Source organism: Seriola aureovittata, chromosome 11, assembly GCF_021018895.1.
Source record: "Seriola aureovittata isolate HTS-2021-v1 ecotype China chromosome 11, ASM2101889v1, whole genome shotgun sequence".
In the NCBI taxonomy this organism is placed as follows: domain Eukaryota; kingdom Metazoa; phylum Chordata; class Actinopteri; order Carangiformes; family Carangidae; genus Seriola; species Seriola aureovittata.
Window position 1 is genome coordinate 24,196,838 of NC_079374.1, and position 16,144 is coordinate 24,212,981.

The 16,144-nt window shown below is 40.0% G+C and overlaps 1 protein-coding gene across 4 annotated transcripts; it reads right to left on the minus strand.

Annotated features, from left to right (window-relative positions):
• Positions 1-46: 46 nt before the first annotated feature.
• plcd4b (phospholipase C, delta 4b) lies at positions 47-16,061 on the minus strand. 4 transcript variants are annotated; one of them, XM_056389135.1, is made up of 17 exons: positions 15,743-16,061; positions 13,204-13,246; positions 12,672-12,722; positions 12,298-12,456; positions 11,010-11,238; positions 10,591-10,720; positions 10,106-10,337; positions 8,903-9,104; positions 8,426-8,570; positions 7,591-7,743; positions 5,985-6,149; positions 4,415-4,571; positions 4,085-4,201; positions 2,013-2,191; positions 1,775-1,907; positions 1,516-1,665; positions 47-894 (listed from the first exon to the last, which is right to left on the minus strand). In XM_056389135.1, exons 3-17 carry the CDS (start codon positions 12,688-12,690, stop codon positions 803-805), a joined length of 2,262 nt encoding a protein of 753 aa, XP_056245110.1. In that variant the 5' UTR covers positions 12,691-12,722; positions 13,204-13,246; positions 15,743-16,061; the 3' UTR covers positions 47-802. The 4 variants fall into 4 exon arrangements, with proteins under 4 accessions (XP_056245110.1, XP_056245109.1, XP_056245111.1 ...); XM_056389134.1 differs by lacking the exon at positions 13,204-13,246; XM_056389136.1 differs by lacking the exons at positions 12,672-12,722; positions 13,204-13,246.
• Between the last annotated feature and the right edge of the window lie 83 nt (positions 16,062-16,144).

Here is a 16,144-nt window from a genome sequence, read left to right on the forward strand (position 1 = left end):
AGATTTAACTTAACATAGAATAAACAAACTTTAATAAAAGTCAAACCTATTTGTAAGGTAATTTTATTCAGTGGTGTTGAACCATTCAGAAAGTGTATTTACAGGCCTGTATACACACAGATTTACATTATACACAACACCTTGTGGAATTTGTACATTAGCTTTAACTGTAGATGAACCAACATCATGCAAAGCTAAGAATACTTTATAATAATAGGTTTTTAATATTGATATGTAGGAATTCTTTCATATTCTATCATTACATTTTAAAACTGGACTTTCCAAGGCACTGTAGTACACAGTACAGCACATTTAAAGGCAAACTGGTATATTAAGGCATTCAACACATGCAGCGATCCTTCATGTTCCTACATTATTAGATAAATTTAAATGAATGTTAGTGGGAAATATTTGGTAAAGAGTTGATGTGCAGAATTGCATGGTATTGTCACATGTCATTGCAGATGCAATTTGGACTTTTTTGACAGTCTCTGTTCATAGATTGGCCTCCATCTTTGTCACTGATGATCACTAATGATTCCAAACAACTGATCAGAACAATCAGTCTGCAGAGCATGCTCTATAAGAGAAACCCCAACATCTTTATTTCAGTAAATAAAGCTGAAAATCAAAGTCTGATTTCTGACATGTTACCTGCTGATTGCTATTTTAGGTTTGTGAAACGCTTGACTTTTAACCCAGATATAAGTATTATATTCAAATGTTAAAACCCCTCATCACATTCATGGAAAGATTTGAACTTGTGACCACCTCTGGCTTCAGATCCACAGGTCTGACTTCTTCATGTGAGCTCTGAGATGCTGATGTTGACGAAGACAGAGGAGGGAGGGATGGCTGTTCCATCTTTAGACAGCAGATGTATGTGACGGTATCCTGGAGAGAGGAGGAAGATTTTAAACAGTGGTACTGAGTGGATTTTGGGTTTTGCTGCCTCTGGAATTGAACATATTAAGACTAAATATTTACTAAATATTGTCTAAATATTTAATAAATATTGTAGTGAGCTGTAACCCTGGTGGTTTCAGTGTCAGACTTTGAGTTTCTACAGAAGCTGAGAAGGCCAGACTCACAAATATTTTTTATCCTGTTATCTGAAGATAAAGACATTATCAGGAGAAAACCATTTTGACTGAACCTCATACACTTAAGTCACAGTAACATTCCTCCTTAGCAACAATCCTTAGTAACTCCTTAGCTGACCAGACATAATTTGAAAATGATCTTGTATGAAAACACACTGTGATTTCTGATTGTGATTTCTCTGATGCGTTGATGCGTAGTCCTGACATTTTCACTTTACAGCGCTAGAAGTTTCCATCTGCACACTGGCTTGGCACATTTGATCTCTGATTAACAAAGTCATTATAATGAGAAAACGAGCTTTGTTATCTTGAGATAACAGGATAATTATCTCGTTATCTCAGGATATTAAGCTTTGTTATCTTGAGATAACAGGATAAAAAAAATATTTGCGAGTATGGCCTTTCTGCTCACCTGCTTGGATGCACGTAAAAGGGAGAGTGAACTGTCCGATGAAGTCATTCCTGGACGCCTTATCGTAATCCTCCACGACAAAGCGAACCAGGGCCAGCTCAGGGGTGTGGATGACGAAATTTAGAGTTTCATTCCACACCGGGTTAAAACCTGCAGGTAGAGGCCAGCAAAGAAGAGAACATGACTTTTTTTTAAATCAAAATCATCCATGTGAATGAGGTGCACATATCTGTATAAAAAGTGTTGAACACTTTCTCACCGTTGTTGTTAATGTGACTGGTCTCTTCCTTGGCCTGGTCCTGTGGTACCCCATAGATCTCCACTCTGACCAGGGGGTCTACAATAGAGCCCTCTTTCTGGTTCACCTTTGGTAGCTGCTGTCCACTTAACACCTGATAAACACAAACATATTTATATATTAATTATAGAAATCACTGTGTTTTCTGCCTCACCATGTCAACCACAAAGACTCTAGACTTTCATGTATAGTTTTAAACCTGTATGGATAAGCGCAGTGGTCTGTGGCCTTGCCGCTCCTCAGGTTTCTCTGGACTGAACTGAGTGTTGCCGTCTCTCATGAAGTCAGGCTTGAGGACGTAGCCGCAGGAGCCGTTCTGCCTGAACAGCCCATCGTTCAGATCCATTTCCAGACCGGCTGTCTGGAAGTTCAAAGCCACTTTGGGACAGAGAAGAAAATGCAATTAAGTTTTTTTCTTATTATGGCTGACAGTATCACATGGTTTACCAAAATAAGAGATATTTATGTAGCTAATAAAGTTTATGAGAAGAGTCTTTTATCCAGAGCAGACAGCACCAGCTTGAAGCCTTATGACAGGAAGCGCCTGTCCTGTCAAACCCCTCTAGCTGTGGGGGTAATATCCCATATTTGAACTTGACCTCTAACCTCCCTGCAGGATCTTCCCCTATACACTGTCACCAAAGAGACAATGTATTTATATACAGACGGGTGACAAATTAAAAGAAAAACCTGAAAATTTAGTGAAGAAACAAGAAGACAACAGCCCCATCCACAGAGCATGAGGGGTCACTGAACAGTTTGATGAGTATGAAAATGATGTGAATCTAATTTCTCCGGCCTTCACCAGATCTCAACCCAGTTGAACACCTATGGGAGGTTTTTGACTGACGCGTTAGACAACGCTCTCCACCACCATCATCAAAACACCAGATCCAGTCGAGGCAGGTCCATCCACCCTGAGTCCGGTTCTGCTCGAGGTTTGGTGAAATGGTGCTATTGTAGTGTATTATCCACTTCATTTCCTTTTGTTACAGCATTCTAAATTGTTGCATGTTCTTCCTTTATGTATGTTTTATTCTAAAGTTCAAGAAGGTTGTCAACTAAGATGTTGTTGAAGGTTTCCTTGAACCATCCATTATAAGTTGAGGTTAAGGAACGTGCATTGAGGGGCAAAACTGTTTATACATCGGTTTTCTGTTACATACGGTATGAGAGACTCAGGATGTGGGGGTCTTTGCTGGCCCAAAAGGTTAAAGGCCAAAGACCAGAGGCCGTAGACCAGATGTGGTCAACTTCTGGGTAAAGGCTCCTCTATTGAAAGAAGGGCAAATCCCAAAGGAGTGATGAGACGGATAAATAGAGGGGTTTGTGAGAGAGTAGAGAAGAGATCTCACATTGGCAGAGATGCTCCAGGATTCGGCATTTTTGACACTGTTTCTTTCTTGTAAATAAACTTCTTTTTGATTGCAAGTAAAGACGTGTCAGCGGTGATCACTTCTTCACATCAGCACCTCAACATACCACACTATACAAAAAGAAATTCAAAAAAATTGTCTTGACTTCACCAAATGAGGGAACATCTTTTGGAAGAATGGCGTTCATCCCTCCAGTACGGTTCAGACACTTGATGCCAGTTAGCACTGAAGCTGTTCTGGCAGCACCCAACACCTTAATAAGACACTTTATGTTGGTTTTCCTTTAATTTGTCACCTGTCTGTATGTGTTCCTGTTCTTTTGTGAAAACATGATTCAAATTGGACCGGGACTGGGCGTCCCCCGTTGGGTACTGGTCTACAGCACATGCCATGTAATAGCAACGTCCTTGGTTCAACTCCAGCTAGGACGTTTGTTGTATGTCATCACCCCACTCCGCTCCCTCCCCAGGTTCTCTGTCAGTCTCCACTATCAACTTTCAAAATAAAGACAAAATGACAGAAGCAGTCATCTGTAACTTGCTGGATTGTGTTCTTCTGTTTAGAAAAGCAGCTGGGCTTATAAATCCAATTCAAAGCAGTGGATGAATTAAAAATGCAGCAAAGTCAACAGGTGCTACTGATATTCGACAAATTAAACTGACAGTTTGATGAACTGACAGGATCAAGCTGTCTTCATGTCACATGGGGATTACTTCCCCATTAAACAATTCAGATTCCACAAGTTCTTAAACAAATGTGGCTGAAAAATGATACGTAACTATATGTTTTTAGCCACATTCCAGTCAAACACAAACTGAACTGAGACTGCACAGGGACATCAGTGATTTTAGAGAAAAAGTTTGGTTCAGACAGCAGAGGGTAGTCTTCCCCTCACCTATCTGACAGCCCACAATCCACATGTCCTGCGGGTTGTAGTTGGAGGAGTCAGTCCTGAGGCCACTGGGGTAAATCCTGCTCAGCTGCCTTGTGTTGTACTGCACAAAGTCTCCCCCTGTAGAGAGGGTTGAAGAGAATCAAGCTATGAAGCATGAACACAAAGACATCAAATTGTTTATCTTTAACACAGATACAGTTATAAATCATATAATCATCAAAAGATAACACATCATAGTCATAAAACAAGTATGGTACTTTATCTGAGGAATGTGATTAAATAGTTCTCCACCCTTTTCCAAAATGCACTGTTCCCTCATGCTAGCGGTACCTGCTTCCTTAGCTAGTCTCTTGGCCTTGGATTCAGAGAATGAGGACATCTCATAGCATTTGCTGTGTACACGAGAATACTCAAAGCCATGGAAGTGCACGCTCTTGCAGTAAAGCACCAGGTCTGACAGCTCCCTCGACAGTTTGGACTTGGATTTCTGCAAGAGAGGAGAATAAGATGAAAAATCAGCTGACAAATGATAAATAATAACTCCCTCTATAATTTGTTGCAACCAATCAGTATGAAAAAAGTTGGAAATTGTTCAGGCTGACTAATAGGACTAACTAATAACTATCCAGTAAACAGCTGATAACTTGAAACACAACTGCTGACATAACCAGCAATGACTTATTAATTCACACAGAGTCGTTTAGTGAAAAATATATATAAAATATAGTGCTGACTATCTAATACTGAATTATGTAACAATAGGTTTGTGGAAAAATAAGCCATTTTTACATGATTCAATGATGAGAAGACTTTTTTTTATATGAAGAAATTATTAAGTCAACCCATGTCACTATCAGAGGAATTAAACAAGATGGCAGTTGCTAATTGGTTGTAATTTTGCATAGTTGTGGACAAATCACCAGGTAATTATTTACATTTTTTTTTTCTCTTTTTACACTGTTTGTGATTTCATGCTTCATATTCATTTTTACTGAGGCAGGCTTTTGGTTAGTGTGTCTAAATACCACCTCTATTTCATTTTATTGCTTTTAATCATTATATTGGCTTTTATTGTCTTATTTCTTCGTCTTGAATGTTTTCACTTTTTTATGATGTAAATAACTTTGTGATTTCTTTTATCTGTGAAAGGTGCTATATAAATAAACTTAACTTATTTACTTACTTACTTACTTGGAGGTGGAAAAATTTACCAGGTAATTATAATCTGATGACTGGCCTGTAATTTACAGGGTTACCTTTTTGAAAAGAAAAAATCCTAATCCTATACCGTGTATATTTCTCAAAGAAAGCTTTAAAGCAGCTAAGAAATCTGAGTAGAATATTTGTGATTCCCTCTCTCAGTGCCATCAACTCTAATGAAATGATTAAAGCCACAAATGTTCCCAGTTAATCTCTCACTGCCCCGCAGGGAAATGCTGTGGCTGCTGTGGGCCGTTCACTTATACAAGTGTGAAAATGAACACCCTTAAGCACTGCCTTGAAAATGAAATGTTTTTGGTTAAATATGAAATGCAGATTTAGATATTTTAACAGAGAGCTGTTTTTTCCCACAGCTGAGGAGAAGCACAGTTTCTCACTTCAGTATCTTTCTTCTTTGTCTCATATCTGTCTTTTACAAAGCCCTGTTTCCTGTTTCTTTTCACTATCTCCCTTCTTCTACTCCACTCTCGTCTTCCCATGTCCCAACCCAGTTTCCTGTCTCTCTTTACTATCAATACTCCTGTCAAGCTTCACTACTTCCTCTAATACCATTCGCTGTCTCTGCAGATCTTTCATCACTTGGATGCTTGGAGCATGGTGCATGCTATAAATAATTAAATCTCTTTGATATTAAACAGGTTAACAGCATGAAAGCTGGGTTAGAAATGGTCACATCTACCTTGTTATTCAAACCCTCAGCAGGTGGGTCTTCTGCAGACGGACTCTCTGCATCACCGTTTGCCATCTCTTCCTCATCGCTGACTTCATCTGTCAGGGTTTCATCAAGACAGTTTTCTAGACCACCAATCTTCTTGGCTTTCAGCAAAATTTTCCCCTTCAGTTCCTGTAATGAAAACCAACAAACAGTCTGTCCACTTGTCCTTTTAATCTGTGGTATTTAATTTGCAAGAGCAAATGAGGAAAATTGAGACTCTCATTTAATCCAGATATATGAAGAATGGGGGTTGGGACGCGGGAAGGACCAACAGGATGAGCTGAGAGAAAACTCAGATGCCACCATCATCAGTACTTGTTGTCTTCAGTACTCAGAGTACTCATGAAGGTGGTCCATCTTCTTGCACTTTGCTGTCTCCTAACTAAATGTAGCAATGTGAAGCTATTTAATTGAGTGCTAGGTGAAATTCTGCATAGCAATTATCTGCCATTACTTCAAGTTAGCATTGATTGTCCTAAGTGCTCTAACGGAAAAGGGTTTGGAAGTTACAGTATACGATTGATTTTAGGACCAGTATAAGAATGATAACGAGGCACACATAGACCATTAATATTTAAAATGTCTCTGTATTGTTAATGGTACCTAAGCCTCCCTCAGTTTGGGCAGGGTATTGTCAGAAAACATTTTATTCTCTAGAGTTTATACTAACTCAAAGCAGAATGTTTACTGAAACTTCGTATCAAACTTGAGAAACATTAAATGGACTCCACTTATATAGTGCTCTTAGTCTTAGAGACCACTCAAAGCCCTCTACAATACTTGCAACAATTTCCTACTCACACATTACACCCATACACTGATGGAACAGGCCAAGACTGGAGGAGTTACCTATGTATGTATGTATGTATGTATGTATGTATGTATCTATCTATCTATCTATCTATCTGTCTATCTATCTAAATAGTGTAAAAGCCATACAATGTATTTGAAGATGAAGAACAGCCTTGCTTACCACTCTGTGTGGGTGTACTGAGGCACAGCAATGCTTTGAGCTAAATGCTAACGTAAATATGCTAACATACTTGCAGTGGCAATGGTAACATGTTGTTTAGCAGGTGTAATGTTGACCAGGTGTAATGTTGACCATGGTCATCATTTTAGTTTTAACTTGTTAGCATGCTATTTTTTTTTCCATATCGTTCAGCCCTAGTATCATCACTAAAAGACTAAAATATGTCAGCTGCTATTGGATACATTGCAATGACATTTTGTACAGACATTTATTGTCCTCAGAGGAAGTATCTTACTGACTTGATCCCTTTGCATTTCCTCTAGCACAACCATGAGGGTGACATTTTTGTTTTTTTAATGAAATGACTTGACAACCATTGGACGATCAAAACTGTCATTTGTTCCATATTTTGGATTATTTTATTGGTTTTGTTATGACTCATCATTCAAGCCTTTTAGAGTCACTAGCATTTGTGCTCCTTTTACAAGTTTTATGACAGGTTGCAGGGAAAAATGAGTTTCAGAGCGCCTCACCCTACAAAGAGTACTTTGGGGGGAAAAAGGAGATAAAAATAACAAAACCCAAACAGATTCTAACCTGTGGAGAAGGAAGCTGCTGAGGAATCTGTCCATCCAGCAGGGTGGTCAGTAATGTGTCACCCAGGATTTGGCTGAGGTGCTGAGCCATGACGGTCTGCTGCTCGACACCACAGTGATTCTCAAGAGACAGGATGACTGGGAAGTCTGACGCCTGTCAGAGAGGATGAGTAGAAACGACACTGTTAAATTCAACAAGTAGCTATTTTTTTTTAAATTTATGTTGAAATTCTTTCAACTCTGGCAAAAACAGTGGCAAATTACATTACAGTATTATATCTACTTTCCATTCAGCATAAGTTTCCACAGTTTCTTCAACATATCCTTCTAAAGTTGGGTAGGAAAGTTTGAGCAGGATAAAGTGGAGAAGTGGAGACACATGAGAAGTTCCTGGTTGTGTTCCATGTAGGTCAGTGTGCAGGGGTATGTTGGACTCCAGGGGCAGGGAAGGTTACCAACTGCTCCATTTGGACTTAACACTTTTCTGGGCACACAGACAGTGTTGCACATGTAATTTAAAAATCACCTTAGCGTGGTATTGAAAGGGCTGGTTTCAAGATATATGTCGGTGAATTCTGCCACCACCTCAATACAAAGGAGGTGACTCAAACTTCACAAGTCTCACAGCATTGACAAATGTCAACAGCAACATATATTTCCAGAAACAATGCTCCCGCCATTCCTGACAGCCCATTTAATTTATGTTTCTTTCTTTTTTTTTATACCTGGCTGGGCTGCAGCATGCTGGATACCAGTAAATATAAGTGATAACATATGTTTTCTATAGAATTGAGTGAACCACAGCTTTATAAACAAATAGTGCATGTGCTGCTCACCTTGAAGGCGTATTCCTTGAGTGTTGAGATGATGTCTCTGAAGAGAATCTTGGATGTCAAAGTGTGACCGTGATACACAACAGGCTCCCCGTCGCTGCCGTCCCAGGAGTCCACCTCTACACAGCGACAGCCTCTTTTCAGAGCCCTGTACACACATACAAATGTAAGTAAAGAGCATTGCTTTTTCTTGTTTTAATGTAAATGTTACACTTCCACCCACTTTGTCTGTTTAAAGCAAGGCTTCAGATAAAGTGGGATGGAATTGTGGGAAATGTATTGAAACTCATATTGTGTCTCATGGGTGTATAGGTCTTTCCCAGCTTTTGTTTTAACATTAACGCCCTGTCAGCATAGTAACCCAACTCTCATAAGTACACTAAATCAGCCTTTCATACACTTTAATGTGCTACCCTTCTATCATTTGCAAAGTCTTTGTCCTATGTGTTACGTGTGTGGTGTGTGTGCAGTGGTCCTCACTGGATGTACGCCTCTAGGCTGCTCTGTCCTCGGAGCTGGTTCTCCAGGAGGTAGGTGTTGTGTGAAGAGGAGATGAAGTAGTGGCTGAGCGGCTGGCTCATGTCCTGGTAAAGACCCCGATGCTCAGGTTTGAATATGGAGCCCTCCTGTGAGCACAGGTACTTCTGGAAGCCATCTAGTGACATGGCGCTTTGCTTCTTGGCTGCACAGAGGGATACAAATGGAGTTGGCGCAGCATAGTTCAGATTTATTTTCCCATAAACCTTTGACTGTCATTCAAACAATGAATTTCCAAAAATTAAAATTAGAAAATCTACCATGACATTAAATAAAAGTTTTTGCTAAGGAGCTGGATACGGTTTCATTCATGGTTTAATGGGGTTTAATAAATAAAAGTTGACTGGAAAGAAAGGCATACACACACTCAAATAGTGCATCATATTTATTGCTGGTGCTCATTCACAAAGACCGTCAGGCTTTAAGGCCATGCTAGCTGGTATGTGGCTCTACAGATGGCAATGTCTGTTTGTCAGGTGGTTGGTCAGTCCACCACTTTGGTCCGGACTGAAATATTTCAACAACTTCTAAATGTATTCCCTTGAAATTTTGTTCAGACATTCATGGTTCCTACAGAACAAAGTCTACAGACTTTGTTGATCCCCTAACTTCTTCTCTAGCGCCACCAGTAGGTTGACATTATTAGTTTTGAGTGAAATATCTTAATAATTATAATAATGATAAAAACCATCGAATTTCATTGGGATACCATAAAGATGAGGGCTCTGCTCAGGGTTTAAATTAATTGTGAAATCATTGTAATTAATTGTTAATGTACGACACTTAAAAGCAAAAATACACATGTATTGTACAATAGCAATATATGACTGAAATGTGAAACCTTAAAATTTAGAAAACATCACATTAAGCGCTCTAGATACAAAAAGAAAATCAGATGTGAGATATATAGGACCAACCCTTAGTAATTCAATGCTAATACCAACCTTTTCTGATGTACAGTAGATGTCTACTGCACATACCTGTATATTGATGTGTGAGGTAGGTGTAAATCATCAAAGGCAATAAAACAAAGTGCTACTGCTCTCTGAAAGATACTGAGAGAATATTAAATATTTTTATTATTAAACCAGCTTATGAATGTTTCTATCACTAGGCTGCACAGCTCTCAGTCACAGCCGCTTTTACCTGTCTCCGATGGTTCATAGCGATCTATTAGCTCCTGGGCGTGCTGGGCGATCTGCTCTCCCTCATGTTGCTCTATCCTCAGGAAGTTCTCCAGCTCCTCCAACATTAACCTCTCTCCATCTCCAGAGTAGTCCTGGAACACCTTCCACACTTCATCCCTCTGCGTCAGTATCTTGTAGAAGTGGACAAACTCCTCGATTTCCAGGGAGCCACTCTCTGACTTATCAGCCATCTGTGGAAATAAAGGAAGAGTTTTGTATTTGTTAGATTATTTGAAAACGACTGGCTCTATTTTAAAGAAATACGTAAGGCCAGTCCCTCCAGCAACTAAAGTGCTTGACAGCTCATTCTTGAAATAAACCAAATAAAAGCAAATTCACAGAATGAAAACAAGTTTGACAGTCAAAACATTTGCTTCAGGTGAATCACTAATTCTCCTCCATCTTCTTACCCTCACATTTTTATTCCTCAGATCAGAAACTTACCGTGAAGAGATAGAAAGCGTGTTCCTCATTCATGTCTACGTTCATCATTTTCAGCAGTTTCCGCACTTCTTTGAAATTCATCTTCCCATCTTTGTTTTTGTCAGCTTTCTGAAACCAGTCCCAGACCCATCTGAGAAGACGCTGAGGGAAACTCGGATGTGTTGTTTAATAAAAACTCTAATTTAAAGAACTTCATTTTTCTATTCAGAACTTCAAATATGTGAATGTCTGGGGAGTTGCACTAGAAAATCAGATGTCCACTGTTGAAATAACCTGATTGATTGCACAAACTTAAAGGGGAATGAATAGTTTCCACTACTTGGAGCTTTGTCCAGAGAAGAGAAGGGATGATTTTATCAGTCAACACCAGAATAAACATTGTTGTTTTTCATAAAATTCCTAACACAGAAAAAAGATACTGGTCCAGTCTCTCCTTCTCATCCATTGTTTGAGCCTTGTGAATTAACTTGCGCACTCCCTGGATCCAGGCCCGGGCCTCCTCGGGGGACTCCGCTACGAGGTCCAGGTTGCCTTGGCGACCGTGAAACACTAAGGTGAAGCAGAGGTCAGCGGGGAACTCCTCAGCGATGCTCAGCAGGACTTCCGACTGGTGGCCCTCGCGCACCGTCTCCAACTCGCTCACTGAGACTGAGACAGGATCAGTCATGATGAAGACATAGTTCAGCGGAAGATTACACTACTTTCAGTCTTTAATACGTTTCATATGCTTCTGTGCGCGGTTTGAAGTTTAGCCATAATGATCTCACTTCAAATGATTAGAGGGATACATTGGGGGGGTTTAGTATTCTGACAAGTACATACAAAATCATAACAAATCTCGAACTCAACCTATTAATTGTTATTGGATTACACCCCCCACTTTTGTATTTTGTATTTCTACCAATCTGTAATAACTATCTAGCCTTGGGCTACACAAATAAACTTAAATAAACTTTTCTGTTGCTTTGCACACACTTTATAGGAACACCACTGTACTGAGGTGAACCTCTTAAAGCAATAGTTCAACACATAAATAAACACATTTGCTTTCTTGCAGAGTGTTAATGAGAAGACTAGTGCCACTCTCATGTCTGTAATGCTGTTTAGCTTAGCTTAGCTTAGCTTAGCTTAGCTTAGCTTAGTTTAGTTTAGCTTAGTTGAGCATAAAGACGGGAAACAGGGGAAACAGCTAGCCTGTCTTTGTCAAAAGGTAACAAAATCATCCTGGTAACTTCCTGGAGTCTTCACTGGTTGCCTGGCAACCGGTCCTGGACATGAAATGGAGCTTCACATGATGTTTAGTTAGGACCATGGGGTTAGGAAAGAGGGTTTCTGCACAGCCTGGGAGGAAATTCTCCTCTCTCAAGTTCACTTTTTAAGGTTGTTCTCTTTTTGTTTTTGGCATTTTTGTCTTTATTGTGTGGATGATAGTAGAGAGGCAGACAGGAAATGAGGTGGGGGGGGTGGGGGTGGGGGGGCAGAGGGGTATGACATGCAACAAGGTCCATGGCAATAACAGAACTAGGGGTATGTAGGGTATGTAGTGTGCACCACATTAACCACATCACAGGAGTGCTCCCAAGTTTTTTCAATTTCAAGGAACTTGAACTCTAAATAATAATATGACCTATGTACAGGGAAAAAATTAAGAGTTAATATGTCAGAACAGTCATGCATGCAAACACATGTCCACACTTCTCTACTCACAGGTGGAGTGGCATTTTCCCGCCCATCTGGATTTGTACCAAATCGTCAGACCGTCCTCCAGAAGGCGGAAATGCCGCTGCTTCTTCCAAGACCGGGACTTGACTTTTCTCAGAGTCGATCCTGCCATCATCACCTTGACATCTGGATCATCTTGGATACCTGCACAGGTCATGTAAAAAGTCAAGAGTTATGATCATGTCATACCTTAAATGCTACAACCTCAGAACTGATAGGTCAGCGAGAGGGACAGTAGGTAAATAGTTATAGTGATTCTAGTCTTAATTACAATATATGGACTTAACACTAAACATTCATTAGACCATAAATCATCACAAATGATGCATCTTCAGTCTGAATGAATAACATTTACTCACGAGAGCCTTCAGGATCCATCGCTATCCTTGAATCATGCCAATGGAAATTTGCTTTTAAAAAGAAGCAGATGTTAGTGAATTGTCCCAGATGTTTTAAACAAAACCTCTGTGTTGTATCCAACTCCTCCATAAACTATGTGAATACAAATAATCAAAGTTTAATATTAATCTTCACTTTTCCAAATAAGTTCATATTGTTAGTAACACAAACGTCATGTCTCTCTTCTCAGACACTGAGTTTGTTACTTGGAACAAATGATTCAGTATATCACTGAGAGCAATCTAGATAGGAATTATTAAGGAAGGATATTAGTACTTCACTTTACCCACAGAGGATACAGAGATGTGAAACATGTCTATCCATCACCTTCAATAACCAGCCATTCTGTTGTGTCTCACAAAATCCCAATCAGATGGGCAGTAGAAGTGAATTCTTATTGTTATTTTTGACTACAACATCTGGGCTCAAACCCCTGTGTTGGCAAGTAGCTGCACCGCTGAAGTGTCCCTGAGCAAAGTGCTGAATACTCACCGGCTACTGTTCACTTGCTGACCCTGACATCTGTGATGTGGAACTGGGACAAACAAACATATGGTTCCCTCAAAAGACCATTTAAGTTGAAAAACAGAGGATACTGACTCAATCTGCTGGTATATAGTAGACTAGACTATCTGCAGTCGAACTGCCAAAGTCTGTCCAAGATATAAGAGTCAGCATTTAAATCTGGATCCTGTCACGCCATCAATCTTTACATGTTCATTAGCTGATTAGAAGCAAGCAGACTGAGAGGCTCATGCAGGCAGCATGGTGACAAAGAACCCACACACACACTCAGCAGTCTGTGCTTCCCTCAGTCTGCTCACATAGAAACCGAGAAGCCGACAAGATTCATTTAGTTTTATTTTATTTATCTACATGTGATGGGAATGCAGTCATTCAAGATTATAATTTCAAATTGCTTTGATTGTTATGGCTACCAAAAAATCTGCAAAAAACATGCTGTCAAAAAAGCTTTTATATATTGCTGTTAAACACTGACAGTGTGGCTGCAGTTAGCTAATTCTGTCGGTTGTCCACCAGACTGTAATATCCCAACAACTAGAGCTGAACAATCACTCACAATATTATTGAAACCACAATGTGGCCAAGTTCAATATGCAAATTGTAGGAGCTGCAGTTTTTTGACAAAGATAAAATGTGTCACGACAGACCATAAATGAAGCATTGTGGTGCTTCAGAGAAGCCGTGCCCAACATGATAATCTGCAGATGTAAGGACACGTTTGTTTGGTTCAGACCCCATCAAAAATGATATCATCATCATTTTAATATTTTTTTTCAGTGAAACACTGTGTCACACTAAAATGTAACTCATATCACTATATCTGTCAAAATAATTGCAATATGAATTTTTTTACGCATTTCGTTCAGCCCTACCAACAACTATTAAATGTATTGCTGTGATGTCACTCATGGTTCCCAGATGATGAATCTTCATTGTTTAGGTTTCCTGTTGAGCCACCATGAGGTTGACATTTGTGAAATGTCTCCACAGCTATTGGAGGAAATTTGGTAGACACATTCCTGTCCCAATCAAAATGAATTTTAATGACTTTGATGTTTAACTTTTCATCCAGTGCTATCATCTGATCAAGATTTCAGTTAGTACCAAATAAATACAAAACTAATGGCATTCCCATCAGCCACTGCTGCTCTTTGTGTTTAACTCTAATTAGGAAATGTTAGTTTGACAACAAGCTAATCTCTGAATGTCTAATCTAAAATGTTAAACATTGCGTGAGCATGTCTGTGTGCTGATAATAGCATTCCCAAAAACAAAGTCCTCAAAAAGTTTTTAACATGGCTGCAGACTCCCCGGTTGTTCACATGTGAGGCAAACATAAAACCCTGACGGTGTTGGTGCTTGGTCGCGAAGCAAAACTTACCACACACACAACACATTCAAGCCTTATACTGTCATAAAGGGTTTCATTAAAAGTGGAGAAGATGACGCAGAAAAACAAATGCTGTGCAGAGTTTCTGATAATCAGTGAAAGTTAATGGACTCCTGTTATCTCTGTTGTTCGCTGTACAAATGTGGCTCAAACACGTCGGTAAATGGGAGGTTTTCTAATGACTTTTTATCTGTATTCCTGTCTGACAGCTATCGTTTCCTTTCATTGTCTTCTGAAACAACAAGATCTAATCTTGGGCTCTCTATGTTTCACTACCCCCCTGTGCCAGCCACCCTGCCCTGGCAGAGTTCTCTCCACAGTATGACTGACAAAGAATGTATTTACAGTTGCTTCACAATTTAATATCACACTCCCACCGAGGAAACACACACAGTTTCCACAGCTATTTGCTCCATAAACTAACTTTTATGTTTAGTGTTTTTCTCTGCACAGCCACGTCAAACACACTTTTATTTTCCATCCCAGTTTTTCAGATTGTGCTGCCGAGAGTTTAACACGCCCTGCTTCATACTTCAGGTCCAGACTTTTTAAGATCCAATTAGGTCACATTATGTTGTTTTATTTTTGGGGCCACGCTTAAGTGTTTTAGATTGGCTCACAGATGAGTCACACAAGGCCTCTTCTTGTGCAAGTTCACTGACCACACACACACGGACACACAAACACACAAACACACAAAGACATGACTCATGAGGATATATCTGACAGGATGGAAACTGGGAATGAACAACTCGGTTGTGAAGACCGAAAACTGTAAAACTTGTACTGTATGCTATGTGTATCTGGTATTTAGTGTATCCCTAATAAGAGTATGCAGTTTCCCTAGTGCAGTGGGATTTGTGTGCTGATATTTACCCATGACTGTCTTTTTCCTGCACTCAATTATGTGAAGAATTCAACAGGCAAGTGAACAGACTCTACCCCTCCAATAAAATCCATATATAACTTCAAACCACAGCAGGGAGGGATGGTTTTGGAGAGTAAATTAGAACCAGAGGCAGAAATATGAGAAAGCATCACTTCAGCAAAGCCTGCACGCAACTGCAGCTACAGAAAGAAAGATTGAGTAGAATTAAAAAAAAGAGAAATACATACCAAAAGTAGAGATTTCACTGGGGATATTATGAGTCAGACCCTCCGAGGTGGGTGCACTCCAGGAGACAGCTCTCCCAGCAATATACTACCTCAAACACTGAGGGGTAAGATCCTGGATGGCTGGTTTCAGAGAGAGGGTCCTGGGAGTGTGTGTGCGTCACGCTGGCCCTGTCCGCTGAGATCCAGACTCAAGGAGAGTCCAGGGACTGTTAGCTGAGCTCAGGACCTTAAAAGTCTAGGAGTGTCCAAAGGGAAATCTGGCTCAGCCTCTCTCCTCCCCTCTCTCCACTCTGACTGCTGGGTCTGAGAAACACGATTCCCTAGTCACTGCTGCCGCACGCTGGTATGCTCCACTCCCGACACTCCTCATCCTCCTCCTCCTCTTCTACATCCCCTCCCCAC

Coding starts and splice junctions, on each gene's coding strand:
- plcd4b (XM_056389133.1), bottom strand. CDS start 12,801: ATGGAGGAGTTGGATACAACACAGAGGTTTTGTTTAAAACATCTGGGA. Junction 12,457..12,671: donor GATGGATCCTGAAGGCTCTC/GTGAGTAAATGT, acceptor TGACCTGTGCAG/GTATCCAAGATGATCCAGAT. Junction 1,666..1,774: donor CAGTCACATTAACAACAACG/GTGAGAAAGTGT, acceptor CTCTACCTGCAG/GTTTTAACCCGGTGTGGAAT.